We start from the raw sequence: 27,658 nt of genomic DNA, 5'->3' as shown, positions 1-27,658 counted from the left end.
AGAGTCTTTTCCAGTGAGTCAACTCGTCGCATGAGGTGGCCAAAGTATTGGAGTTTCAGCTTTAGCATCAGTCCTTCCAATGAACACCCAGGACTGATCTCCTTTAGAATGGACTGGTTGGATCTCCTTGCAGTCCAAGGGACTCTCAAGAGTCTTCTCCAACACCACAGTTCAAAAGCATCAATTCTTCAGCGATCAGCTTTCTTCACAGTCCAACTCTCACATCCATTTGTTTAGTATAGGTTAAAAATAAGATGGCTTAATATACAGTCATTTTTTTTTTGTTGTTGTTCTATCAACTCTGCCTGCAAGGGACATCCCTGTTTTACAGACTGGAATTAGAAGGAGTTCGGAAGTTACTTGCCGAAGATTTCACAGGGCCTAAGGGGCAGAGTGGGGTCGGAACCTCATTCTTCCAATTTCAAGGCCAAATACTTCCTAAGATGCTGGATTCATTCATCCATCGACTATTTACTGAATATACACCATGCAACAGGAAATGTGCTGAGAACCTTATATATTTGGCCTCAATTTCTTTTTACAACTACTTGACGAGGTAGGGAGTAAATAAGGGGGTGACAGACGATGAGATGGTTGGATGGTATCACCGACCAATGAACATGAGTTTGAGCAAGCTCTGAGAGAGGAGGACCTGGTGTGCTGCAGTCCGTGGTGTCACAAAGAGTCAGATACAACTGAGCGACTAAACAACAACTAATACTTCCACTCCTTTACAGATCAGGGACTTGAGGTTTAAAGAAGGAGGATACATTTATTTAATCACCTAACCCATGGTAGACCGTGAATATGAGAGGGGTTGAATTTTTTAGGAAGAAGAACATTTCCTTTTTGAAGTGATACAAAGGCAATTTCACACAAGGAATTAATGAAGACAATTGGATTGGTAAAGTTTGGGGTCCACTGCTCAGCATGAAATCTAGATATTCTGGCTGAAAGCACCCACATTTGTTTCTGATTTGGGATAACTGAGTAGATGTCCTAAGGTGAATGAGGAAACTAGATCCCAGCTACAGATACCCCTGAAATAATTTGCCCAGACAGCAGTAGCTATTGTTTTCCTGTACATTTTGGCACTAGTATTCATTTCTGTGTGGCAGGTCCTCTTTTGATATTAACCTGACAACTGAGTCCAGGGTCTCTCACTGAGATTTACAAGGTTTTTTTTTTTTTTACTTTTTTTTTTTTTGAGGTATAATCTTCCTTAGAAAGAATTGAACCTAACGAACACATAAGTAATTTCATCTGAGTTCCATTTGAGGCCTTGTCTTCACAGACGTTGCCAACTCATTTTGGCTTTCTGAAAGCCTTTTATCAAACCACAGGCTGAGTTTTGAACAGACATGGAGCGCTTTCAACCTATCTCTGAACTGTTCATATGAAATAACAGGAAAATCCTCTTTCCAAAAGTAACTTGAGTGAGAAGTTTAAAATTATAGAACTCTCAAAATAGTCTTGGGGATTTAGATGCAAATTCTGCCTCTGCCCCAAATGGCCTCCTCATTCTTATTGTAGGTGATCTAGAACAGGGTAACGTATTCATTGTTATGAAAACCTCAACTCTGGGCTCCTAACCCACCTTGGGGTGGGGGGGCAGTTAGGGCAAATTGTCTAGAGCCTGAGCCAAATTTTGGGTGATGAGATGAAACTAAGTGAAATCTTCTCAGTATAACAAAGGCCTGGAAACAGTAAATAGTGTGGGATATGGAAAAAATCATGGGGAGGGTTGTGGGTGGGGTAGGATTTCAATATTGCTGGAGTGTAAGGTGCCAGGTGGGGAGCCAAAGGATAAAGAGAAAAGTTGACAGGGACGAAGTCATGCTAGATCTTTAGGGCATTAAGGGTAAGATGGGAGAAGGGACCAGGAAAATTAAAAGATGAATTCCAGGTTTCATTCCATAGGCTCTTGGGCAAATGACTGTGTCCAAGTTATGACTCAGAAAAAAAAAAAAAACCTGGGAAAATGGATAGGAGTTGATTATTCACCAGTTTCAGTTTTGTCAGTTATCCTTACATTGTAAATATGCTGAAAACCAGGGATTTCCTTACTGGTTTGATGAACAGCCCTGCTTTGTCATTGGAAGGACTACCATCTTTGAAGCCATGTGAGAAGCTAATGCATCAGTAAAAACCCAAGGAAATGGTGTCCTTTGCTGAAGCCTGTCACCATTAATGAGTTGAGGCCCAGGTAGTAGTTTAGAGCAGAAGTTCTAAACTGGAAGCCCATGAGCCTTCCTACTGTACTGCATGTTTTGAAAGAAGAAGAATGAGGGAAACTTCTACCTGGTAGGACACTTTCTCCGTCTCGTTTCACTATTTTCCACTTGGTGGAACTAAATACACTTTTCAGCCTCTCCAGGAAGGTCCCTTTCCAAATACATTACAGTCATCTTCTTCCCACTGCTCAGGTGCCTCTCTTGTTGGGCATTGTTCTTGTCTAGAAGCAAATCATGCTTGGGAATCAACTCCTTGACTACGTGCAGCTTAAGGACAATGGTGTGGTTGAGAATGTTTGACATGTAGGGGGGAAGAGAGGAGGACTCTTTCTGAGAGGGGTTTCTGTGGCCAACCTACCACCAGTTGTAGCCACATTGACCAAATGGACCAGTTGCTTTAGGATAGTATTTCCCAAAATATATAAGGAGACATTTCTGCCTTTGAGAAAGTCACTTTCATCCCCTGTCACCCAATAGGTTACAGAGACTAAGAAATGATGTAAATAGTACATACAGCACCTGGGGTTTCCCAGGTAGGTCAGTAGATAAAGAATTCGCCTGCAATGCAGGAGACGCAGGAGACATGGGTTTGATCCCTGGGTGGGGAAGATCCCCTAAAGGAGGGCGTGGTAAACCACTCCAGTATACTTGCCTAGAGAATTCCATGGACAGAAGAGCTTGGCTGACTACAGTCCATAAGGTCGCCAACAGTTGACACGACTGGAGCGACTGAGCATGTACACAAGCATGCATATATAGTATCTGCTGATGCAGGTATGCGTGTTAGTCACTGAGTCATGTCCAACTCTTTACGACCCCATGAGCTGTAGCCTGGCAAGCTCCTGTGTCCATGGAATTCTCCAGGCAAGAAGAAGGGAATGGATGGCCATTCCCTTCTCCAGGGGATCTTCCTGACCCAGGGATGGAACCTGAGTCTCCTGAATTGCAGGCAGATTCTTTACTGTCTGAGCCACCAGGGAAGCCCTGATGGAGACATGTAGTACATTAATTAAAGACTCTGAAAGTCCATCTGGATGGAAACCAGTTTAACTTGTGTGTGTTTATTTTATTTTACAGCAGCTTGGTAACATATTACTAACAGCCACTGTTGATACAGAAAATGTCAGCAAATATTTGAACGTTTGTACTTAAACAGTGCTTCACTCATCTTTAAGTTGGGCGAATCTTAAGTATTTTGCAATTAAAGATATACATATATGTGTGTGTGTGTATAGTCTAAGAAAATCCGCCTATTTCACACTTCAAATAATCATCCTCATAATTTTGACTTTATAGCAAATTTCAGCAAATAGAGATACAATTGACATGTACCATTCATTAAATCAGTTTCAGGTACACCACATAAAGTTTCAATATTTGTATATACTATGAAATGATCACCACAATTTGTCTAGTTAACATCCATCACCACATAGGTGATGTGTGTGGATGTGTATAGAGAAGGAAATGGGAACCCACTACAGTAGTCTTGCCTGGAAAATCCCATGGATGGAGGAGCTTGGTGGGCTACAGTTCAGTTCAGTTCAGTCAGTTCAGTCGCTCAGTCATGTCTGACTCTTTGCGACCCCATGAATCACAGCACGCCAGGCCTCCCTGTCCATTACCAACTCCCGGAGTTCACTCAAACTCATGTCCATCGAGTTGGTGATGCCATCCAGCCATCTCATTCTCTGTCGTCCCTGTCTCCTCCCACCCCCAATCCTTCCCAGCATCAGAGTCTTTTCCAGTGCGTCAACTCGTCGCATGAGGTGGCCAAAGTATTGGAGTTTCAGCTTTAGCATCAGTCCTTCCAATGAACACCCAGTTCATGGGGTTGCAAAGAATCAGACACAACTGAGCGAGTTCACTTTCACCACACAGGTACAAATTTTTTTCTTGTGATGAGGGCTCTGAATATCTACTTTCTTAGCAATTTTGATATGTACAATGTAGTATTATTAATTATAGTCACCATACTATACATCACATCACGATGACTTAGTTTATAACTGGAAGTTTGTACCTTTTGACCACTTGATTGAGTGTTTTTTCCCCCCAGATCTTTCTTATTGTGAAAATTTTCAAGGAATTATACAGTCAACACTCATATACCTACCAACTAAATTCTGTGGTTAACATTTTTGCTGTATTTGCCTTATTCCATATTATCTTATCTATCTGTCCTGCTCTTGATCCATCAGTCGTTCTTATTTTGTGATGCATTTCAGAGGAAATGACAGCATCAGAACCTTTTACCTCTAATTACCTTAGCATGCCTATCCTCAACCAGCTTTGTTTGAATCTGCATTTCCTGGTTCCAGCAGAACACAAAAATCACATGTTTTTTATTAACACCTCTGGAGGTCACTCAAATTTCATTCTCCACAGGCTTTGGGATAATTCTTTGGGGTTGTGAAGACACCACCTATATCATGAAATCTTGGATTATTTAAAATTGTTTTCTTGTCTCATGTAGACCGGAGAAGGCAATGGCAAGCCACTCCAGTACTCTAGACTAGAAAATCCCGTAGACGGAGGAGCCTGGTAGGCTGCAATCCATGGGGTCGCTACAAGTCAGACATGACTGAGCGACTTCACTTTCACTTTTCACTTTCACACATTGGAGAAGGAAATGGCAACCCACTCCAGTGTTCTTGCCTGGAGAATCCCAGGGACAGGGGAGCCTGGTCGGCTGCCGTCTATGGGGTCACACAGAGTCGGACATGACTGAAGTGACTTAGCAGCAGCAGCAGCAGCTCATGTAGACTAATCACAGAATGGAAAGGGGGTTGATCTGATCACTTCATTTTATAGATGGGGAAAGTGAGGGCCAGACAGGTGAGGACTCATGCTTTTCTACAGAATGCCTTGTCCTTGAATGAGGCTCTGTTTTCCCTTCACTCTAGTCCTTGCACACTGCTGACTACCTTGGTCTCTGGCTCACAAGAGTGTTTCTGGGGCGACGTAAAACTCCTGGGCCAGGCTCCAAACTAGGCTCCCAAGTGACTGCCTTGTAACTTCATTTCTTCCAGTTACTTGTTAATCTCATCCAGATTTCTTTTTCTTAACAATGCCCACATTTTATTCTGTTCTGGAATTCCAAGTTGATCATCTCAGTTTTGGTGAATGGAGCTGTTTAAATGAAAAGTGTTCAAAGTATTCTACAGCAGACTTCTGACCCTTTTCTGGGCATTTGTAACACCCAGCTCTTTCAGAGACTAGGGTGTAGAGAGTGAGTGAGCCGAAGTGGGAATGATATCTCTGCAATTTTATATTCTACCTTAAGGATGTTCATGATTCTAAAAACCATGCTGGTAAAAAAAATTTTTTTAAATCATGTTGGTAATCCATAGGAGGGCTGCTATCATGGCAATGAGATATTTCACCCTTAAATCATAATCAGGGAAATTATGGTGGAATCATATGATTATTTTTGATACTTCAAAAACAGTATTACTAAAGGAGTGTGTTTATTTACTTTTATATATTCCATTGAATTTCCAAAAGGATTCAAGGCAGGTGAATTAAATGATTATAGTTTTATGTGCCAATTTTAAAAATGAAGACTATAACACACATATTTGGGAAAGACCAAGCTGGAATTTATGGGTTTGCCTCCTTTTTTCTTGGGAGATCATACTGAGGTAAGACAAGAACAAATTTTTCCACCACGATTGTAGAACACAAAAGATAACCCCACTCCTTTCGTACAACAAAGAAAGACAAGAGCTTGGCTATGAAACAAGACTCATGATGATGGCTGACATTTTCAGAAAATGCAATAATTTATATATAAAGCGTGATAAAATGATTTGTATGGTTTTAGACATATTCTGAAAGGCCTTGGAAGGCAGTCTCATTGTAGTATTTCAGAAGCAGCACATCTGGAGAAAGGTTTCCATGGCAACTCATGAAAGTTTGATTTTTTTTTCTCCTTTTCAAGAGCATAAATCATCCTACGGCCTAAGGCTTCAGTAAAGGTCTCCTGTATTTTAGCAGCTATTGCCATTTGTTTTGGGGGTTGTATATTTTGATTGTCTAAGAGAAAACAGAGCAAAGGGCTTCCAAGAAGGCTTGGAGTCTTACATTTTTCGTATTTGGGAGCAAGATGTGAATAATCTTATTCTAGAATTTGCTTCTCCTTGATCAAAAGAATGGTGCACATTGGTATGTTTGGTTTATAGCATGTGTTATTTCAGTTTTCAAGGAAGTTGTGGGACTTCCCTGGTGGTCCAGTGGTGAAGACTCGGCAGTCCCAATGCAGGGGCACGGGTTCAATCCCCAGTCAGGGATCTAAGATCCCCCACGTGCCATGTGGCACTGCTAAAAAAAAAAAAAGAAAAAAAATTGTGATCAGTGTGTTCTCAGGAAAGAGGAGTCAGTCTGGACTTAAGAAGGAGGAAATGTTTGGCCAAAGCATCTCCTAATCAGTAGTTTAGTGGACGTGTCTTATTGTCTTTGCGTCTGCCTGTAAATGACATGGTCCTGGGGTTTTGCACACTGATACACTTAAGGTGGTTTTTATCAATGTATCCTTTCCGAGAAAGTCAATAAAGAAATATTCTATTTTTAAAACTCAGAACACTTTGAGAAATTTGTTTAAACAACTTTGGCCTTTGCATGTTATAGGAAGTCACATGACTAATGAAAAACACCCAGGACACAGAAACAGAGCTAGACTTTAGACTAAGCTCTGCCATCGCTAATTGTGTCACACTGAGCAAGCCCTTGAGAATTTCTATGAGCCTCCATTTTCTAATCTGAAAAATAGGATAAACAATGCGAGCCTCAAAGGCTTATTGTTAAGAACTGAATGTGTGTGAGTATTGGAAAGTATAGTGCTGTACCAGTGTAAGGTGGTTATTATAATTGGTTGGCTGGCTTTCTGTCCAGCTCTTTTTCTTTAGTAAAGTCCCTTTACCATTTCTGATGTGACAAGAAGAAATCAGTTTCAATGTGCATGAATATTTTAGTTTTCTTATACTGTGTTATATAGACACAACTGCAGCCAGTTGTTTATTTCTTGACTAAGTAATTAAATATCATCTTTGCTGAAGGCTATTAAATGAATCCAGGTAAGTGCCAACTGTGTACTCACATTGAGGACACAAAGACTAGGTAATTAAATTCTTATCATTCAGGAAATAAGTTCTCTGAGTTTTGAGGCCACAGCATGAGCTATTCAGGCTGATGCAGTAAAAGAGGGGGATGCAATCCAGCCCACACACTGCTAGCCAAGCATCGATGTGAGCTGTATTCACCTGAAGAAAGAATGCTTTTTAGAAACTTACATGCCACGAGTGTAATTTCTTCTTTCTTCCTGTAATTTAATTTAGCACAAAGGCATGGAATGTGCTAGCAGTGGCCCTGGTATTTATGTGGTTCGTGATGTTCTACAGAAGGCTTTCAGTGTTTCATCATTTAGTGTGAGGAAGCCTGCTTTCCATGTTTGTTTTCTGGAGTTACATTGCCTAGATTTGAATACTGGCTCTGCTGGTGGCCAGATGTGTGACCTTGGGTGCATTACTTGACCTCTCTGTGCTTTGCTTTTTACATCTGCCAACTTCATAGAGTTGTTAGGAGAAAAAATAAATTCTTATATGTAAAACACTTGGAATTGAAACTGGCATGTAGTCAGTGCTGAAAATATTCCCATCTTTTGGGAACTAAATCACTAAACTACTCATTAAGAAATGCTTTGACCAAATAGTTCCTTCTCTTTAAGTCCAGACTGACTCCTCTTTCCTGAGAACACACTGATCACAACTTTCTTTCTTCTTTTTTTTTTGGCAGCGCTGCAGGGCATGTGGGATCTTAGTTCCCTGACCAAGGATTGAACCTGTGTCCACCTGCCTCTCTACTCTGTGTTGAAGAGTTCAGCAATTAACGTCTGAATTGTACCTATAGATGCCACTTTCCTTTAATGAATTTACTCACATTGGTGATATTTTTTCTTCTTACACCAGCCTCTTTTGTGTGTGTATGTGTTAAATTACTGAAAAGGCATTCTTTGTAGAGACATCAAAGAATTCCAGTTCTTTGATTAGAAGGTCACTTGGTTGTTTCTGGAATTTTCTCATAAAACCGTTGCTTTGTCAGAAGTGACAGGTGATGAGGACTATTTGCATGTTTTTGGCTTTTTTCCTTCCTAAGAGCGTGCTTATAAGGTTTACTAGGGTTATAAGTTTAGAGATGCTTTGAGGTACCGTGAATTCTTTTTTCTCAGTTTTGGTCAACACGATACTTTTCTGGTAACTTTAAATTGAGAAAAAGTCCTTTGTAACATGGAAGTACTGATATTTGATAATGTTTTCAGAACAATTAGCCTTGCATTTCAAAATGCCAAAAAATTCTGTTAAATATCAGTTTTGATAGGAAGGACATGAGACAGACTGACAAAGCCAAGAGTGAGGCAGATGGTGATTTTAATTTTTATCTTCCTTCCAAATCCCAACTCCTTCACTGTTCTTAAGACTCTTGTTACTTGCACTGTGTACTTTTCAGTCTCCTACAGTCTCTAACTCTTAAGCCCTTTTCTGTGGCACAAAACAGGAAGCATAGAATGTTAATAATGCTGCAAAGCACTGATTTCTAGGTATTTAAAATAATTTGGGTATCTAATATAGATTGAAATATCCAAATAATTGAGATAGTCGTCACTTTGAGGAAACATTTTCCAAGTGAACTACGTGGAAAGGGAGAAGCAATATTTTGATCATTTCATGGCTTTAGGCTTTCGTCTACTATTTAGTCAGCTATGCCATACTATGCTTATTCATCCAAAGGAGACTCCCTGAGCCAAAATACCACAGATCCTGCACCATTTAGAACTATCAAGTGAGATGATCTTATCAGGGACCTGTCTAGGACACATGGGGACTACTTCTGAACGTGCCAAATAATCATTTGTTTGTGAAATATTCATTGATCCTGCATATTAAACTCAAGTTTTTATTAGCTTTTTAAAAGTAGGCAGCAATTATATACTTGTTTCCAGACTGGTTGCCTAAAGAGTCTGCCACAATGTGGGAGACCTGGGTTCGATCCCTGGAGAAGGAAATGGCAACCCACTCCAGTATTCTTGCCTGGAAAATCCCATGGATGGAGGAGCCTGGCAGGCTGCATGCAGTCCATAGGGTCACAAAGAGTCAGACACAACTGAGAGACTTCACTTTCACTTTCAAACTGATTGCAAAAATTAAATCTCTGTTTAAAAGAAAAACCAATATTTTAAGATTCTTCTGTTTAGATTGACAGCAGAATGTTTTTAAGACATTGCATCAATCTGTGTATAGAGTTACTGCATTTTTAACTTTTGCTTTTTGGTCCAAGGGTGGTGGCTAAGAATTCTGGTTTGCGGCTGAACCCTCACCATTTACTAATTGTATAGTCTATGGCAAGTCAGTGAATGTCTCTTAACCTCCTTTTTTTTTTCTTTTTAAAATGAGGATAATAATACCTGTCAGTACTGTGGTGAAAATTAAATGGGTTTTTATGTGAAACGCTACTTCTTCACACAGAGCAAAGCAACGCTCAATGCTTTATGATGGCGTTTGCTATTATCATCGATATTCTCTTTTTCCTTTTTTTAGCTGTTACTGCATTGTGTCAGGAAATGATTGCCTAAGGGTTTCAATGGCACTGATTACACTGTTTAGTGTTTCTACTTTATATTATTTTACACAATAGTATTACATTTTAAAATTCTCAGACTTCCAAGAGAATACACCATCTCTCCTATTTTTGTTTTATGGCAAAATGTGTTAAAAGTTCCAAATTACTGACATAAACATGAACTCTTGGGAAACAACCCTGTTGTCAGCCCAGGGGGCTCTGGGTCCTGAGTTGTTTGCTTATCTTTTGATTAATTAAACCGTTAATCCTTTTGCCAGTCATAAGTGAGGAATCCCTTGAGAGCTCAGTTGCTCAGTTGTGTAACACTGAACCATGGACTGTGGACTGTAGCCCACCAGTCTCCTGTCCATGGGATTTTCCAGGCAAGAATACTGGAGTGGGTTGCCATTTCCTCCTCCAGGGGATCTTCCCAAGCCAGGGATCGAACCCACATCTCCTTGTCTCCTATATTAGCAGGCGAATTCTTTACCACTGAGCCACTGGGGAAGCCCCTCCCTTGAGAGCTACATGTAAACGATCTTTTTAAATTTTCTTTATTAAAAGAATTTTATATTGAAGTATATAACTGGTTTACAATGTTTGGGTTAATTTCTGCTGTATGGCATAGTGATTCTGTTATATATATCTATAGACAGATATATAGATAGCTATAGATAGATACATATACACGCATACATTTTTTAAGTGTTTTTTCCATTGTGGTTTATCAGAGGATATTTAATATAGTTTTCTGTGCTGTACAGTAAGACCTTGCTGTTTATACATCTTGACAATCTTAATAACCTCCGGACCAGACTCCAACTTCTCAGTTTCTTTGGTACCCTAAAACTCCCTCTTCCTAAAATGCAGAGGAGGAGATGGTTGGATGGCATCACTGACTCAATGGACATGAGTTTGAGCAAACTCCAGGGGACAGTGAAGGACAGGGAAGCCTGGTGTGCTGCAGTCCATGGGGTTGCAAAGAGTCAGACACAACTTAGCGACTGAACAGAAACAAATTGCAGGGACTTTCTTAAGCCATTGTTATTTGCGTCAGTTATTTTTCAAATCAATCTTTGTCAGTTGATGTACAACAAGCATTTTGAATACCACCCGCATGAGCATGAGTGAGACAAATTGTGAAGTATTTCCCACAACATATTTTTGTATTGCTCTATTTAAAGATTTGTAATTTCTATTTATGCCTTTTTAAGGCAAACGAACCTAGAGAACTCTAGTCAATGATTTGATAAGACCCTGGCTTGTTCTAGTAAATGTTTCTGTATAGCGTCAGGTTCTTACTTAGCAGCGTCTTTTGTGGAATATAAAATACTAGTGTATTTGAGTGATGTTGTGTTTCATTCTGAGCCCCTTTTTAAGCCTCAACATGCTGAGCAAGTCTATCTGAATTCCATGACAACTGCTGTTACTATGGCTGCATGTTATTTCATATTTCATTTGTTAAACTGATGCTTGATAAGAGAGATGGCATTGAATCGTGGGCAATTTTAACTCAATAGAAAGGTTTTCTTTTTTTTTTTTCCTTATGGAGGTAGAATTAGGAAACTGTAGTTAAAAATCCAAGCCTTGTATTTCTAAATTAGGGTTGTGCAATGCCTGTGCACACTGTGTGTGTATGGGGGGGTGGACTTTGGCACCATCACCCCACCACCTGCTGGATGATCTGGCCTTGGCCCCAAAGACAGTTATCAGAAGGTGGATTAACTCAAATAAGGAAATGTCACATCAGCCTCTTTAAAAAAAATGAGTTTCTTCCTTTAAGGACAGCTCACAGAGGGTGAATGGAGCCTTGCCTTTTCATTATGGCTTCCACGGTAGACTCATATCTTATGTTCCACGGATTCTTATCAAACCACAAGATACAAGTGTGCTTTCAAAACATGGTGACCCAAACAAAGTGAAAAACACTTTTGAAATGTAATTTCTCTCTGAAGCAGAAATTAAGAGATGTGATCTATGAAAAGGATGGCTGCAAGGCCCCATGGAAACCAATGCTCATAGTGGTTATAGAAGCGGGCACTGGAGTAAAACTGCCTGGCTTTGCTGCTGGCTCATTATGTGATCTTGAACACCTCTTTGTGCTTCAGTTTCCTCAGCCATAACATGGGAATATCAATAGTACATTTTCTAAAATTGGATTGCTGTGAAAATTCATTGAATTGATACATTATAACACACAGAATAGCATCTGAAATGTTGTGCGCACTATAGGAATATGAGCTATTTTTGCAGGGATTTTTTTTTCGCACTTGTGCTTGTGCTCAGTTGCTCAGTCATGTCTGACTCTTTGCGACCCCATGGACTGTAGCCCGCCAGGCTTCTCTGTCCATAGAATTTTCCAGTCAAGAATACTGGAGTGGGTTGCCATTTCCTTTTCCAGGGGATCTTCCCAATCCAGGGATTGAACCTGCATCTCCTGTGTCTCCTGCATTGGCAGACGGATTCTTTACCACTGAGCCGTGGAAGCCCCTTTTCACACTGCTACTGCTGCTAAGTCACTTCAGTCGTGTCCGACTCTGTGCAACCCCATGGACGGCAGCCCAACAGGCTCCCCTGTCCCTTGGATTCTCCAGGCAAGAACACTGGAGTGGGTTGCCATTTCCTTCTCCAGTGCATGAAAGTGGAAAGTGAAAGTGAAGTCATTCAGTCGTGTCTGACTCTTAGCGACCCCATGGACTGCAGCCTACCAGGCTCCTCCATCCATGGGATTTTCCAGGCAAGAGTACTGGAGTGGGGTGCCATTGCCTTCTCTGCTTTTTCACACTAGTGGGATCTAAAAGTTCCAGAACTATTATTTTTAAAAGACAAGGTAGAAACTGTTTCATTTCTCTGTAAGGCACAGCATCTTGGCATTTCCTTGATTTTGTTTGATTTCATAAAGCAAATGAGTAAGGTATTTGGAACTGAGTAAATTCAATTCATTGTGGTAAGAACACCAGAGTTATATTGTCTGAAAAAACTAAACTCTGTAAGTTAAAGATGCAGAATTTTAAGATTTGTGAGATCAAAATCTACATTCAGGATGTACTTATACCAAAAATTACATATTTGAACTGTACACTAAGCTTTATACTTAATCAAAACTCACTGAACTCATTGGTTAAAGTTTATTGTATATAAATGTATCTCAGTAAGCTGTTTTGTTATGTTGAATTCATGATGTTGGAATTGTAGTAGGCTTACAGTATTTTTGACTACATTAATAGATGAATAAATGAATGGAGTCATTTTATTCTTCAGTGATGGATCCTGCAGGGAATGAGGACAATTAAATGAGTTGCATTTTATGTCTTTAGTTTTGTAACTTTACATCAACTTCCAAAAGTTCAGTTTTAATAGTGAATTTTAGGTCCTTTCACATCCTTTGAAGATTGACTCCCCCCTTTGCTCCTTCACCTAAATTTATTGGATTTTCAGATTTACCTTGAGAGTGAACTCAATTGCTCCATTTGGTCCTGGGTTTGTTGGGGCTTATACATTTCTTTTTTGTGGGGCCTTGTGTTTTCTTTCATGCTGTCAGACACATAATCATGTAATTTAGTCTTTAAAGATAAACATTTTGATATAGTGACCAAAGAAGGTTTTTAGGGTTTGAGACTTTTACTAAAACTGAAACCCTTTTTTATTCTTTCAAGAAATAGCAGTTGGTTTCACAGACTTGGAATCTGGGCCTCTATTGAGAAACCCTACACACCTGTAAGTTGATTAAGTTAAACGTGATGATGTGCTATGTGTATGAGCCAACATGGACTTTTCTCATTGGCTGTTAGCACTGGGAGCTTATCTGGAGTTGAGTGTTTGGTTCTGATTTCTTCTTGTATTTTCTACCAGGTATGGCAGCAGCCAAACTTCTGCATGACTCTGGCCTGAATGTGATTGTTCTGGAAGCCCGGGACCGCGTGGGAGGCAGGACTTACACCGTTAGGGTAAGACAATAAGAATGAGCTGGAAAAATGTGACCGTGAAACTGAGTTTCCTTTTTTCTTTCTGAAAGTCTTGAACTTCACTTGAGTCTTCAAGAGAGTGAAAATTACTTCAAAACACTCCATGGCCTCTCAATTTGCTTTCTTTCCATGTCTTTCTTCTGTCTCTTTTCTCTTCCTGCCTCATAACACTTGGCACTTTCCCCATAAATGACTGCATCAATAATTAGATGTTTGAAATACATTAGTGAGTAAAACAAAGATTCCCTGCCCTTGTGAAATATATATTCCGGCTTTTTTTAAGTGGGGGAGCTATAGTGACTCAGTTGGTAAAGAATCCGCCTGCCAATGCAAGAGACCCAAGTTCCATCCCTGAGTTGGGAAGGTCCCGTGGAGAAGGAAATGGCAACCCACTCCAGTATTCTTGCCTGGAGAATCCCATGGACAGAGGAGCCTGGTGGGCTACAGTCCATGGGATCTCAGGAGTTGGATGCAACTTAGCCACTAAACCATACCACCATACAATAAACAAACAAAAAACAGAAAAGGGGGACCTGCTCTGGTGTCCCTGACTATTAGGAATCCAGTTATGTATGGACGTGTTCAAACATAGGGAGTTTTTCTAGTCACTCTTTTTCAAAGGTTGGTCCTTAGTCATTGCAAATGAAGCTAATTCAAAACCATATGACAACCTTTCTACTGAACATAAGAGCAATTTCAAAGGTTTAAATTAGGACTCTAATGCTATCTTTCAAGTGTCTGGATTAACAAACCACAAAAGAAATGGTCATTTCCTGGATGGCTGCTGCTGCTACTGCTAAGTCACTTCAGTTGTGTCCGACTCTGTGTGACCCCATAGATGGAAGCCCACCAGGCTCCCCCTTCCCTGGGATTCTCCAGGCAAGAACACTGGAGTGGGTTGCCATTTCCTTCTCCAATGTGTGAAAGTGAAAAGTGAAAGTGAAGTCGCTCAGTCATGTCTGACCCTTAGCGACCCCACGGACTGCAGCCTACCAGGCTCCTCCATCCATGGGATTTTCCAGGCAAGAGTACTGGAGTGGCTTGCCATTGCCTTCTCCGTTCCTGGATGGATTTAGAGCTTATCATACTAGGTGATGAAAGTCACATAAAGACAGACAATTATCATATGATATCATTTATATGTAGATGCTTTAAAAATGATACAGATGAACTTACAAAATAGAAACTGACTCACATAGAAAACAAATTTATGGTTACCAAAGTGCATAGAGGGGAAGGGAGTTTGGGATTAAAATTAGGAGTTTGGGATTAACAGATACATACTGCTATATATAAAATAGACAAACAACAGGGATCTACTGTACAGCACAGGGAAGTATATAAAAAATTTCTAGTAACTTATAATGGAAAAGAATCTGAAAAAGAATATATATATATATATATATATATGCTAAGTCACTTCAGTCGTGTCCGACTCTGAGTGACCCCATAGACGGAAGCCCACCAGGCTCCCCCGTCCCTGGGATTCTCCAGGCAAGAACACTGGAGTGGGTTGCCATTTACTTCTCCAATGTGTGAAAGTGAAAGTGAAGTCGCTCAGTCGTGTCCGACCCCCAGCGACCCCACGGAATGTAGCCCACCAGGCTCCTCCATCCATGGGATTTTCTAGGCAATAGTACTGGAGTGGCTTGCCATTGCCTTCTCCGATATATATATATATACACAAACATAAAACTGAATCTTTTTGCTACACACCTGAAACATTGTAAATCAACTATACTTCAATAAAAAAGTGGTCCTTTCCTTTCTTGCTTTTCCTCTAGCATTAGGTGCCTCAAAATTAGCCAGAAATGCTAAGTAAAGAGAAATTGATCAATAATTCATAGTTTACAAATCTAAGCCAGTAAAACCCAGAGCACGTTGTGGTACATAGTGAGAATGATGGGGTTCAGAAATCTCTTGCTTATTTCAAGTCCAATCAATTTTGCTTTAAAATTAGGAATGATTCAATAACCATTTAGTGCATGAATGAGGTGGAGTAAGAAGAGAGTCCAAGTTTCCATAGATCCTCCTCAAGGTGTGTCTAGAACCTGTGAAATGCCAATCTGCGTTTTTTAGGGATGTCTTTTTTATCTTAAGAATAACATTTTCACAAATATTTATTTTTATTTCTTTCTATGGGAAAACAGAACCAAAAAGTTAAATATGTGGACCTTGGAGGATCTTATGTTGGCCCAACTCAGAATCGTATCTTAAGATTATCCAAGGAGCTAGGATTGGAGACCTACAAAGTGAATGAAGCAGAGCGTCTGATTCACCATACAAAGGTAAGCCTGGAACAACCTTTGAAGGATTTGGAGATTTTTCTATCGGTATTTCCATATATTAGTACAAATTCCAGATCCTCCCCGCAGGCAATCTCCTTCATCCTTGAATGATGCATATGTATAAGTATATTTCAACCATTCTAAGAATTTTTTTTACTGTTATCAAAAGCTAATTCTAAACCTATTTGGGAAGGTTATTGATGAAGTGGTATTAACCTTTTGGTAACAAGTTGAACAAAACCAATAGAGAAAAAACATTTGTGATTTATTAAATACCTCTATTAAAATAATTAGGGCTCTTTCATGTGATACAAAAACTTGTGTAGAGTTTTACAAATGCTATCTTAGACATCATGTGATAGAGCATTTGCAATATGTCTAATGTAATTATTTTGAAATTTGGTCATTATGTCCTATATATAGGCTAAACTCACTCTCTTTTGGAGATTTACATAAAAATAGGTCAAGTCCCAAATTTCATCTTCTATGGGAAAGCTCCATTGATCTCCCTCAAATTTCTGTGAGTTTACTGGGTCTCACATTCTCACGATGATTTGTGGTCCACGGTTCTTGCTTCCATGACACATATGCTCATTCACATTCGTAGCCTTTGACTCTCTTCTTTCCTTTGCTCTATGTCAACTTGGGTTCGAATTCACCTCTTTGTCTTGACTTTCTTTGGACTACCCCGAGCATTTGTGTACAATAGACTGGACTGAAGTTTTGAACAGTGAGAGTGAGGGGTTCAATCACAGAAACAAACAACTTAGAACTGAATATTGGACATTGTAATTCTAGGAAGCTCTTCAAACAGGGTGCCCTTGGTGATTTCTCACTGGCCACATTTTTCTGTGGATTCCAGTCTCCCACCATGTTTCTCCCTTGAGACTCTTCTCACAACTCCCTGATGCTTGTTTTTCCAGCATGTCTGTCTTGGTCCAAAATATCACTGATGTTCTCTGACAAACAGTCACCTGTCCTGGACCCTACTCTGAAGTCCCACAGAAGGACTGGCAGAGATTTTTAATTTCAATCTTTCCTCTCTCTTCCTCACTTACCTCCTTAAATGAAATTGAGCAATATAGAGACAAGTTCCTCACTGGAAAAAATTATACCCTTAGGAGACAGAAGAAACTAGCAACAGTTAGTTTTGAATCACATAATAGTGTCGACTTGTATATTATTTGTGGGTGATAATATTAAGAAGGACAAATAATAGACTATATGTTGTGAATTGTTTAATGAAACAGAAAATAAAAATCTATCTGATTTGGTATAATGTGGGTAACATTTATAAGAAATGTTTTTTTGACCTTCAGGTTTTGTTTTATGAGCCTTTTCACCTTGCTTCCATATGTGTCCTGTGGGAAAAGAGACACATCAATTAGAAATGAAAATGAAGCATGGTGATAGTGTGATTTATTGAACATTCATCAGCAACTCTTTGTAAACATCGTTCATTATGTTCCTGGCTTTTATATGTAGATCATCTTGACTGATTTCTTCTGTCTTCATGTCCTAACATTTAAGACTTGCAGAGACTGAATTCCCAGAACACTACGATCTCTTTTAGATTTCTCTGGACAAAGGAGATGATGACTAGAAGTTAAATTCATTTTTCTGTCTTTGTGCGGGCAGGATTTCTTGGCAGTCAGGGGCTGTGTTCAGGAAGCTTTGTTTTTCTGAAAATCTTTCCGCCAACACTAAGTTCCTTGTTTGAAAGAGATTGCTCACAGTCATCAACTGTGGCAAGGATGTTATACTTGAATTTTTCAGAGTGATGACCAAATATGCTTCTTTCTTTTGCTATTTCATACAATCCACATGCAGCTAAGAAAATAATTAAGCACTATCTCTGATTTGATACAAAATAAATACATATGCCAACATTGGTCTTCATGAAATTCAAATGAATGTTATTGTTTTCTAATTATTACAAAAGGAAAGCAGGAAATATAAGAAGAAAACTTGGGTAGAGAAAACAATTTAAAAATCCCTTCAGTAATCTTATCTAGAGAAAATCACTCTAAGATATTCTTTTGGTACATAGATTTTCATGTTGCTGTATTGCTATTTTCTGACCTCTGCTGGAGGAAATAAGAAATGTCAGTGCACTTAAAAATATTGTATACATATGCATATGTGTATATGTTTGATATACTTACTCTTTAATTCTCATCCTGAGACAATTAAAGCACTAATGAATTTATGAAACAAAGATTTCAGTTTTCAGTCCACTGAAAACTGGTTGTATCCAGTGAAGTGTTACTTGATAATAAATAATAATAAATATTTTAGAGCTAAAAAGTCCTCCCTAAACTAAAAATTTGTTCTCCACCATCATCACTTCCATGTCTTTGCTCAATATGTCATTTTTCTTCTTTTGAATCTTTAAAAAGCATTTGAGATGCTTCCATCCATTTCTGGAATTATTGGCCAGAACTGTGACATCTGATCTCCTACTACACGACAAAGAATGTAGTTCAGAAATTTGTTTCCTCTGTAATGGTGGGAAGTACTTTGGCCATTTGGACATTACCTATTTCAACAACTACTGTTCCCAAATGCAAACAATGATTCATGCAAATATCTAGTATATTTGTGCCTTGTTTCTTCAGTGGACCTGCATTGTATTTCTCAACCCAAAGCCTGAGAATGTCAAGAGTATCAAATGTGTTACTTCTCATATTGTCAGATCTTGCTATTCAAATCAGCCTGCTCAAGGACTCTGTTTTTTTCAATTTCTTACATGATTGTTAACGTAAAACAGAGTTTTACATGCAATCTTAATAACATTAAGCTACAGAATTTGAAGGTGGTGGTTGGAATTGAAACTGGTGAAATGGATGGAGCTACTCACAAAGAGGGGTGAGGGGCTATAGCAGCCCATGGTAGGCTAGCTATCCAAAGGAAGTCTTTTCCGAGAAACGAGGACCCCCAGTATCACCAGTTCTCTGATAGTACTAGAAGAAGTGGTCTGTTGACAGTTGGGTTGTGCCCATGCTAGTCCCATAACAAGCATACATCAGCTCCTGGTGTGTTGTGATATACAGGGCGTTTTGCTTTCTGCCTCTGATCTCCAGAAGTGTTTCTGTCTACTGAGTGGTACTCATTTTTAGTGCTACAGTAGATCTGTCTTACGTTGCTAAAAAGTGACTTTCCAAACCCTTGTTCGTGAATCGAAGATATGGTACCCAGCTATATGGGGATTTAATTATCAGTGGGAAAATGATCGCTTAAGCTCAAATCTATATAATTTAGAAAGTGTTTTCCACACTTCTCAAATCAGTGATGCAGTCCTTCATGCTTAACAATTATTGTGAAACATCTACTCAAGTTTATAATCTATTTCACAGATAGTCATGTTAATTTCTGCTAGGATGGTTTAGAAGGCAGTTGTTTACATGCCTTGGAAGTGACTTATGAAAAATGTCCCCTTTTAGGGACTAATTCATAATTAAAGAGAAAAATACAAGAAATATAAACCTCTTAAGGAATGTTGCTGCACTTTGCCTTGTGCCTCTTCCTCTTTTATCTAGTGTGTGTGTGTGTGTGTGTGTGTGTGTGTGTTTGCATGCTCACATGTGTGGTTATTGTATTGTTGTTTGTTTTTTGTTCTTTCAGGCTCATACTTTGAAGGAGCTTTGTACAATGTAGGCTATTGACATTTAAAGTTTCTCTGTCTCAGAAGTTTATAAGTCTGAAATTTAGAACTAATGTCAAGTGAAAGTATGCATGCAACTGCTTTAGGCCCAAAGGCTGAACTGTTAGGAGTCTGGTGAATGTAAAGATGTAGCACGATTTAAATTAAGAGTCCAACTTCACACTGATAGTTGTGTGTTTCCAAACTTCAGCTCTTGCGATAAACTGAGAAAGAAAAAAAAAATGCTCTGGTCTTAGTCTACTTCCCAATGAGCAGAAGCCAAGATCACTGTCAAAGTCCCTTTTGTGTTGTATGTGGTCAATATCAATGCCTGAAGGGATGAGGAGCCATTTTTCAAATACTTTGCCTACATGTTGTTGCTACAACTGCTATTGCTTAAACAACTTTGTGTAAGAGGCACCATTTGGCAGAACTTTTCCATTTGCTGAGAACACTGAAAGCCAATAGAAAATACGGTACCCCCAGAGGACATAAAGGCGTAGAATAGAAACTAGATCTCTAGTGATCAGACCAGTTGGGTGGACTTCTTGGAAGAGATCACTGTCTCTCCATGTTGGGGATAAGCAATAGAATTAGAGGAGACATTGAAAAAGAAAATATTCAAATTTGAATTGCATTTGGCGAATGAAAATCATCCTGAGATGTAGGACCTCAGCATCTTGCAGAAATCAACAGACCAGGAGTATCCAGTCTTCTTCAGACTCTTAGTATCCCCTTCTGCATGTCTCTCCCTCCAACATTATTAATCCAGAGAAGCCTGTTTCAAAGTCGAGGGTGTACTTGCTTTTCTCACAATGACAGAAGAATTCAGGAACAGATTGTATTTCACCCAGGAACAGCTGCCATTTTCCCATGAACTTCACACATGCCACCCAGAGCTCACTGGTTCTGAGCTCTGAAGTTCAGGAAGTTCTGGGCTTCCTGAACCTTCTCTTCCATACCCACCCCCACTCCACTTCATTTCTTATTGTTGGAAACAGATATGTCTTATCATCACGGGAATACCCCCCCACCTAAATATGTAGAATAATAATTTTTCCTCTTCAGCAAGCAAAACCTATTTGTCTAGTGATCATTCTGAAGCTTATGTTAAATTCTTCTGGAAACCAAAGTGCTAATTTGTGTTTATGAAAGACAGATTTTTGACATATAATTGATGAGGATGATGCTTTCAGTGGCTGAATGTGGGGGAATATTTGGGGGATATGAGAAGAATTTATTCTAAACCTTCAAGGTTTCCTTTTAGAATTTAAAATATGATAAAATCAGTAAAGAAAGTGAAGTCGCTCAGTTGTGTCCTACTCTTTGTGACCCCATGGACTGTAGCCTTCTAGGCTTTTCAGTCCATGGTATTTTCCAGGCAAGAATACTGGAGTGGGTTGCCATTTCCTTCTCCAAAATCTGTAAACATAGTCTCTATGTAAAAACACACATGCACACACATCTGGATAAATTTAACAATGGTTAGAGTTGTGGGTAACACAGAGTTTTAAATTATAGTGGAGGTAGAGGGTAGAGAATGTACAGAATTCAGTTATCGTGGTGAAGTTCATGAAAGGAAACAAACCTGTGGCTTAAAATCTTGTGGGAAAAGTTTACAGCAGCTGTACCATATCATCATGGAGTATGGCCAGGTAGTTCAACTACTTGACTACGTGAGTCCTCAGTCATGTCTGACTTTTTGAGACCTCATGGACTGTAGCCCGTCAGGCTCCTCTGTCCCTGGAATTCTCTAGGCAAGAATACTTGAGTGGGTTTCCAGGGGATCTTTCTGACCCTGGCAGGGATCAAACCCTAGTCTCTTGTGTCTAGGGCATTGGCAGGTTGATTCTTTACCACTGTGCCACCTGGGAAGCCAAGTAGTCCAAAGGAGATACATTGGCAGAAGCTCAGCTCATCAAAGGATGGTGACTAACAAGGGTGATCATGTAATAGGTCAAAGCTTCAGCAGCCTGTAGGGATTGGCAGGAAGTAGAAGATGGCCTAAAATATGTTAGCCTACTTTGCCACACCCTCACAGAGCCCATGCCTTTCTATTGGTCTCTGCTTCAACTAGTAAATAATAACAATGGGAACATCTCTCTGGTATGGACATCTAGAACCTTCCAAGTGCTTTCACGCATGACCTCTTTTATTATTATTTTTGATTGCTTAGTGTATGGGATCTTAATTCCCTGACCAGGGACGGAACCCACACCCCCTATAGTAGAGTCCTAACCACTGGATCACCAAGGAAGTCCCCATGATATCTTATTTGGACCTCACAAATGTGAGTCTCAAATAGCTAGAAGTTTTATCCCCTTTTAACAGATGAGAATGTAAAGGCTAAAGAGATTAACTGCATATGGCAGGAAGCGATGCAGTCAGAGCATGAACTGAGATGCCAAGAATACACATTAAAGAATTTGCTGTCCTCTGTATGGGAGACTTTCTGCATTTCCATCTGAGCCCCAGCACCTGGCTTTGTCCTCCTTCTTTCCTGCCAAACTTACACTCTAGCATCTTGGAAAAACCCTGTTGAAGATCCTCCCTTCTTTAAAATTATCTGCAATTGACTCCAGTTATTCCACTGACTTCTTCCCAAGTCCTGAATCCTCCTCACTTTCTTAATTACATTTTGTGAAAAGCAGTTTGGAAGTAGAAAGTGAAAGTCGCTCAGTCATGTCCAACTCTTTGCAACCGCATGGACTTCTCTAGGCCAGAATACTGGAGTGGGTAGCCTTTCCCTTCCCCAGGCGATCTTCCCAATCCAGGGATTGAACCCGGGTCTCCCCATTGCAGGCAGATTCTTTACCAACTGAGCTGTGAGGGAAGCCATTGGAAATAGAAGGAAATCTGTTATTTGTACTTTAAGATTAAGCACCCTGCCCCCTACCTCCCACACACACAGAGAACATATTTTGTTTACATTTGACATTCTTGGATTCTTATTTTCATATTTTCACATAAAGTTTTTAGGTTTGCTTTTTTCACTTATAAATATTCAGAGATATTTTCTAATGTCCTTAGAAGTTCTTTGTAGATACCATTTAAAATAGATATATAATATTCTGTCCCAAGAACATTCTGCAATATAGTGGCTATTTTGCCAATCAGTTGCATTAATTAAACTTCTCCACTCTATTCAAATGGTCTAACATGTAATACAGATCTAATATAGGTTACAATTATGCAAGGCACAGGACTAAATAATTGAGTTTGTGACAATTTGAGGTAAAGTCATTGTGGGATTTGTGGAATCAAAAAAATTTTTTTAATATGAAAAGAAACAAAAAAAGGCACAGTGATTAAATAAAGCAGGGAAAAAAAGATTTCCATGGCGCAATTAAACCAAGAAAAGACTGCAGCCATAGATCATAAAATTTGAGAATTGATGGCAAGAAAAGTCCTGGCTGATGGCAAAAAAAATTCATTCCTGGCTCTTCAATCCCAGAATTACTCCATTGCTGAAAGCAAACGTGTTACAAAGTGAAAAATCACTAAGGACTCCCACAGTTTCTCTTGGCCGCTTCAAGGTCGTTAAGTTACTTGGTCTGCTTTCCCAATCAAACTTAGATCTCCTGCATTAATAGGTAGATCCTTTACCATCTAAGCCACCAGTTTGATCCCTGGGTTGGGAATATCACCTGCAGAAGGGAATGGCTACCAACTTCAGTATTCTTGCCTGGAGAATCCACGTGTGCCATGGACAGAGGAGCCTGGTGGGCCCCAGTCTATGCAGTCATGAAGAATTGGATGCAACTAAGTTGCTGCTTTCTCTACCGTTCAGCCGTGTGCCATTTCTTTTCTGGGAACTTGCACTGGGTCCACTAAGCTAATGGGACACAATTTAAAATTTTGTCCTAGCAGTGCTCCACTTGGAGTTATCATCACATGGTGGCTCCAAATAAAGAACTTGGGAATGGACCAGCTTGGATGAAATTGGCACTGAACATTAAATACTTTTAAATAAAGATTTAAACATAAAGAATTAGAAGAATTATGATTGTAATACAAAATGTACTATAGTTTGTTTTTTTTAAAAGCCTTTATATGGTAAAACATTATAGAATCTATAAAATCAGAATGTGAGAAAGGTGAGAAAGGAAGAAGTATAAGAAAGATGAGTGTTACTTGAAATTTTCCATCATAGCATGGAATCAGTATATACCAAAACTATACTTGTAGCTAATAAAAAAAAAAAGAGTCAAATCTCTTAATGATCTTTATGATCTTTTGACTTTATGCTACAGGGCTCTTTCTCTTGTTTTAGGCAATATGCATTTGAAGTTTAACCCTTTCTTCAGTTCCCTTCAGTTTGTGTTTCTTCTGACTGAAGTGACTAAGCACTCATGTATGTCATTAAAAATAGCAAATATTATCTGATTTGATTCTCATATATTTGTATTTCTTTCTTTGCTCCTTCTTCTCTTCATTTCTTACTTTTCTGTTTCCTTCCTCTTTCTCTCAGTCATCTGTTTGTTCACTTGTCCATCCATACCAACCATCCATCCATCCTTCTTTTGATGTTGTAGATACATACACAGAGGTCTGGAATGTCATGTTATAGCTATTTTTTTTAACCTGGAGTAGTATGATTTGAAGTAATTTGTGGCCTTCTTCATTGTATTTTTTGAGTACTGCTCAAACTTTTTATGAAGAGCTCCTTTCATTTTTATTTTTAAAATGTAATTAGACAAATACTCTACTTTTTCATATTCTTTGCCATTATATTTTATGACAAGATACTGAATATAATTCCCTGTGCTATACAATAGGAATTTGTTGGTTATCTATTTTGCATATAGTGTGTATCTGCTAATTCCAAACTCCTAATTTATGCCTCCCCATACCTTTCCCCTTCAGTAACCATAATTTGTTTTCTACATAAAGATGCTACTTTGAGAGTTCATGGTCTATGAGAAGAGGTTAGGCCAAGTGTTTCCAGCAGATCTCTGTTATTCTCACATGCCCAGGCAGCAGTCTCTTGGGTGACATAACTATTAACAAGAACCAAACTGCTTCCAGCCGGGCTTAGCTACTGAGCTTTGACCCTTTGAGTTTAGACAGTCTAGATCCCAAAGCAGCTGTTTGAATGCAGACCCTCAAAGATTCTGATCCTGGTATTAATGGGCTGCAGAATTTTCCCAGTGTATTCTACACACACACTTCATCATTGACTTTTTTCGTGACCTTGGCCATGTTATTTCTGCTTTGTACCTTGATTTCTCCATTTGCAAAAGGTGGATATTTGTACCTGTCCTATTTAGTGCTTTGAGATTTTAAAGAGAAAAGAGAACAGAAGACACTGATTAACATTATTTTCACCAATAAGACTACTGTGGTACACTGAAGATACTAAGAATGTTTTGATAGAGCCTGTTTCCTTTCCTTTTGAAAACAAACTTTTCTAATAGGCTCTGAGGATTCTTACTACCAAGTAAAAATTTAAATGGTGAAATACCAGATAGGATACGAATTCTTTTGAAAAGAAAACCAAGTCAGTAAACTCACCCTGAAAATATTTTCACAGGCGCCTTATACAAAGAAATATAACTTCTCTTACCGTAAAATCCAGCCTTCTTTATTTATCCCTCATATTTAAAAAAAATCTGTATTTATTTGGCTATGCTGGGTCTTACTTGTGGCATGCGGGATCTTTTCCCTGACCAGGGATCACATCCAGAACCCCCTGCATTGGGAGTGCAGCATGTTAGCCACTGGACCAACAATGTGTTGGCTGTTCAATTGTGTCTGACTCTGCAACCCCATGGATGGTAGCCTTCCAGGCCCCTCTGCCCATGGAATTCTCCAGGCAAGGATACTGGAGTGGGTTGCCATTCTCTTCTCCAGGGGATCTTCCCAACCCAGGGATCGAACCCAGGTCTCCTGCATTGCAGGCAGATTCTTTACCAGCTGAGCCACTGGGGAAGCCCATTTAGACTACCCCCATACTAACTGCTCTAGTAGCTACTGTATGGGAACAGCAGAGGCCTAGAAAGTTAGGAGATTCTGTATATTTTCCCAAATATTTGCAATCCAGCTTCAATTTTTTTAAGTCTGTCTAAAACATATCTAGATCTTACAACAGAAATCCTACATTGTGGCATAGAGTAATTTTGCTTATTCTGGCAACTCCAAATGTATGGCATCACAAAGAACTTGGAAATAAACAAGGAGTGAAATTCCTTATGTGCCTGTTGCTTCCCAAGAGTGAACCAGCTTAGAATCACTTTTTAAAAACTCTCCTAGGTACCCAGAAAGAGGCCATGTCCCGGAGGTTTTCATGTATAAGACAGTGAGCAAGTTGGAATTAAACAGGATTGAGGTAGTCAGAGATGCTTCCGTAGAGAGCACTTTGGACACTTCTTAAAACCTTGAAAGACATTGCTAAGTAAATTTAAGGGACTAACTTTGTGGAGAGCATAAATACTTTTCCTATGGTGGCATTACTTTATTATTATTTTAATGAAGTTGTTAAACTGTCCCTGACTGTGACTGACTCTGGAGAAACCACGGAACTGACCCAAAATGTTATAAATTATTATTGTCTTAAAACAGAGTTAAGGAAAATTCCCACAAATAATGAGCTGTAGAGAAGATAAGGCTATAGTTAAGAGAAAGATGTTTATTCATTTCATCTTTGAGCACACATGCTCCATGCAAAGCTTTGAACAAAAGGGCTGCAGAGTGACCTGGAGCCTTTTACTGCTGACATTTACTGTTGCCTCTTTTTTAAGTTGGCAAATGTTAAGGGCAGCTGCTGCAGACAGTGTCTAGTCACATACAAACCAAGAAAAAAAAATACAATTCACAATCACCTATAGTTTACGTTCTCACATGGAATCAAATACACATGTGCCTTGTGGTTCCTGGAAACTCAGTTCAAAATTGAATGGAGTAATAGCCAACATCTTTTGAGATTCAAATATGTGCAAAGCACCATTCTAAGCATTTGATATGCATTATCTCAATCCTCAGGAAAGCCTTACAGCTGTTACTATCTCTTATTTACAAACGAGAGCATTTCAACACAAGATGTCTAGGTGATTTGCTCAAGTCTCTCAGTTGGTAAGTGATGATCTCCCTCACTCCAGAGTTTGTGTACTTGGCTCCATAGCTGTGGTGCTAACCCCAGAAATCCTTATGTAAAAGGAACGGAAGTCTCAAGAAAAACAAAGAAAAGGGTAAAGGTGCTCAGAACTGAACTGCGGACTCAACCCTCCTCTTCTTTCTGCTCAATCTTGCTCCATAAAGCTACCTTTTTTCTGTCTTATTCCTCATTGCTGATTTTTTAAACCTCCATTTCACCTCCTGAGACCTACCTGATCTCCTGGTGGCATTAGGAGCCCATGGAGGCCACTGACATGAACTTTCCTTTTGGTTTAATCAGAGGCTCTCAGTATCTCTATCTCAGAGAGATATTGAACCATCTCATTTCATTCATAATCCAGGAGTTTAAGAAAGTATTAAAGTTGCTCATTCTGGTAAGACTGCTGGAACTCTGTTATACCAGATCAGTCTGAGAGTAGACAGCCATACATGTGTCTCACATTTATTTCATTTTCCCACTGCAAATTGTAAACATAATATAGTTAGAAGAAGAAGCATTGCTCTATGACTAACTTGATGCTAAGGCAGAAAAGGAAAGGTAAAATTATATATTTAAGGGTGACCTATGTAGGGTAGGTGTTTTGGCAGTTGAAGGGGGTCATTATGATACCTAATGGCATTGATCCTTTGGATTAGAAAGGATGAGAGTCCTTCTAAAAAACAACAGGTTGTTTTAAGCTCCTACCTCTCTTTTCTAAGGCCAGGGTGGTTGTACTGCTGCTATTTTAGGGACCTCATATTTCTCCATTATTACTTCCAGGCATTTTTACCAGGTTATTCTTGACATCTCACCTATGAATA

The 27,658-nt window shown here is 39.3% G+C and overlaps 1 protein-coding gene across 1 annotated transcript in view; it reads left to right on the top strand.

Moving 5' to 3' along the window:
• The window catches only part of MAOB (monoamine oxidase B), a 120,658-nt gene that overhangs the window by 29,249 nt on the left and 63,751 nt on the right, over positions 1-27,658 (top strand). The window contains exons 2-3 of the mRNA XM_055393644.2: positions 13,701-13,795; positions 15,964-16,101. Coding sequence (XP_055249619.1) covers positions 13,701-13,795; positions 15,964-16,101 — 233 coding nt within the window. The remainder of the gene's footprint in view (positions 1-13,700; positions 13,796-15,963; positions 16,102-27,658) is intronic.

Source organism: Moschus berezovskii, chromosome X, assembly GCF_049115385.1.
Source record: "Moschus berezovskii isolate FMDL1 chromosome X, NW_MosBer_1.0, whole genome shotgun sequence".
NCBI lineage: Eukaryota > Metazoa > Chordata > Mammalia > Artiodactyla > Moschidae > Moschus > Moschus berezovskii.
This window is presented reverse-complemented; position numbering and strand designations above follow the sequence as displayed.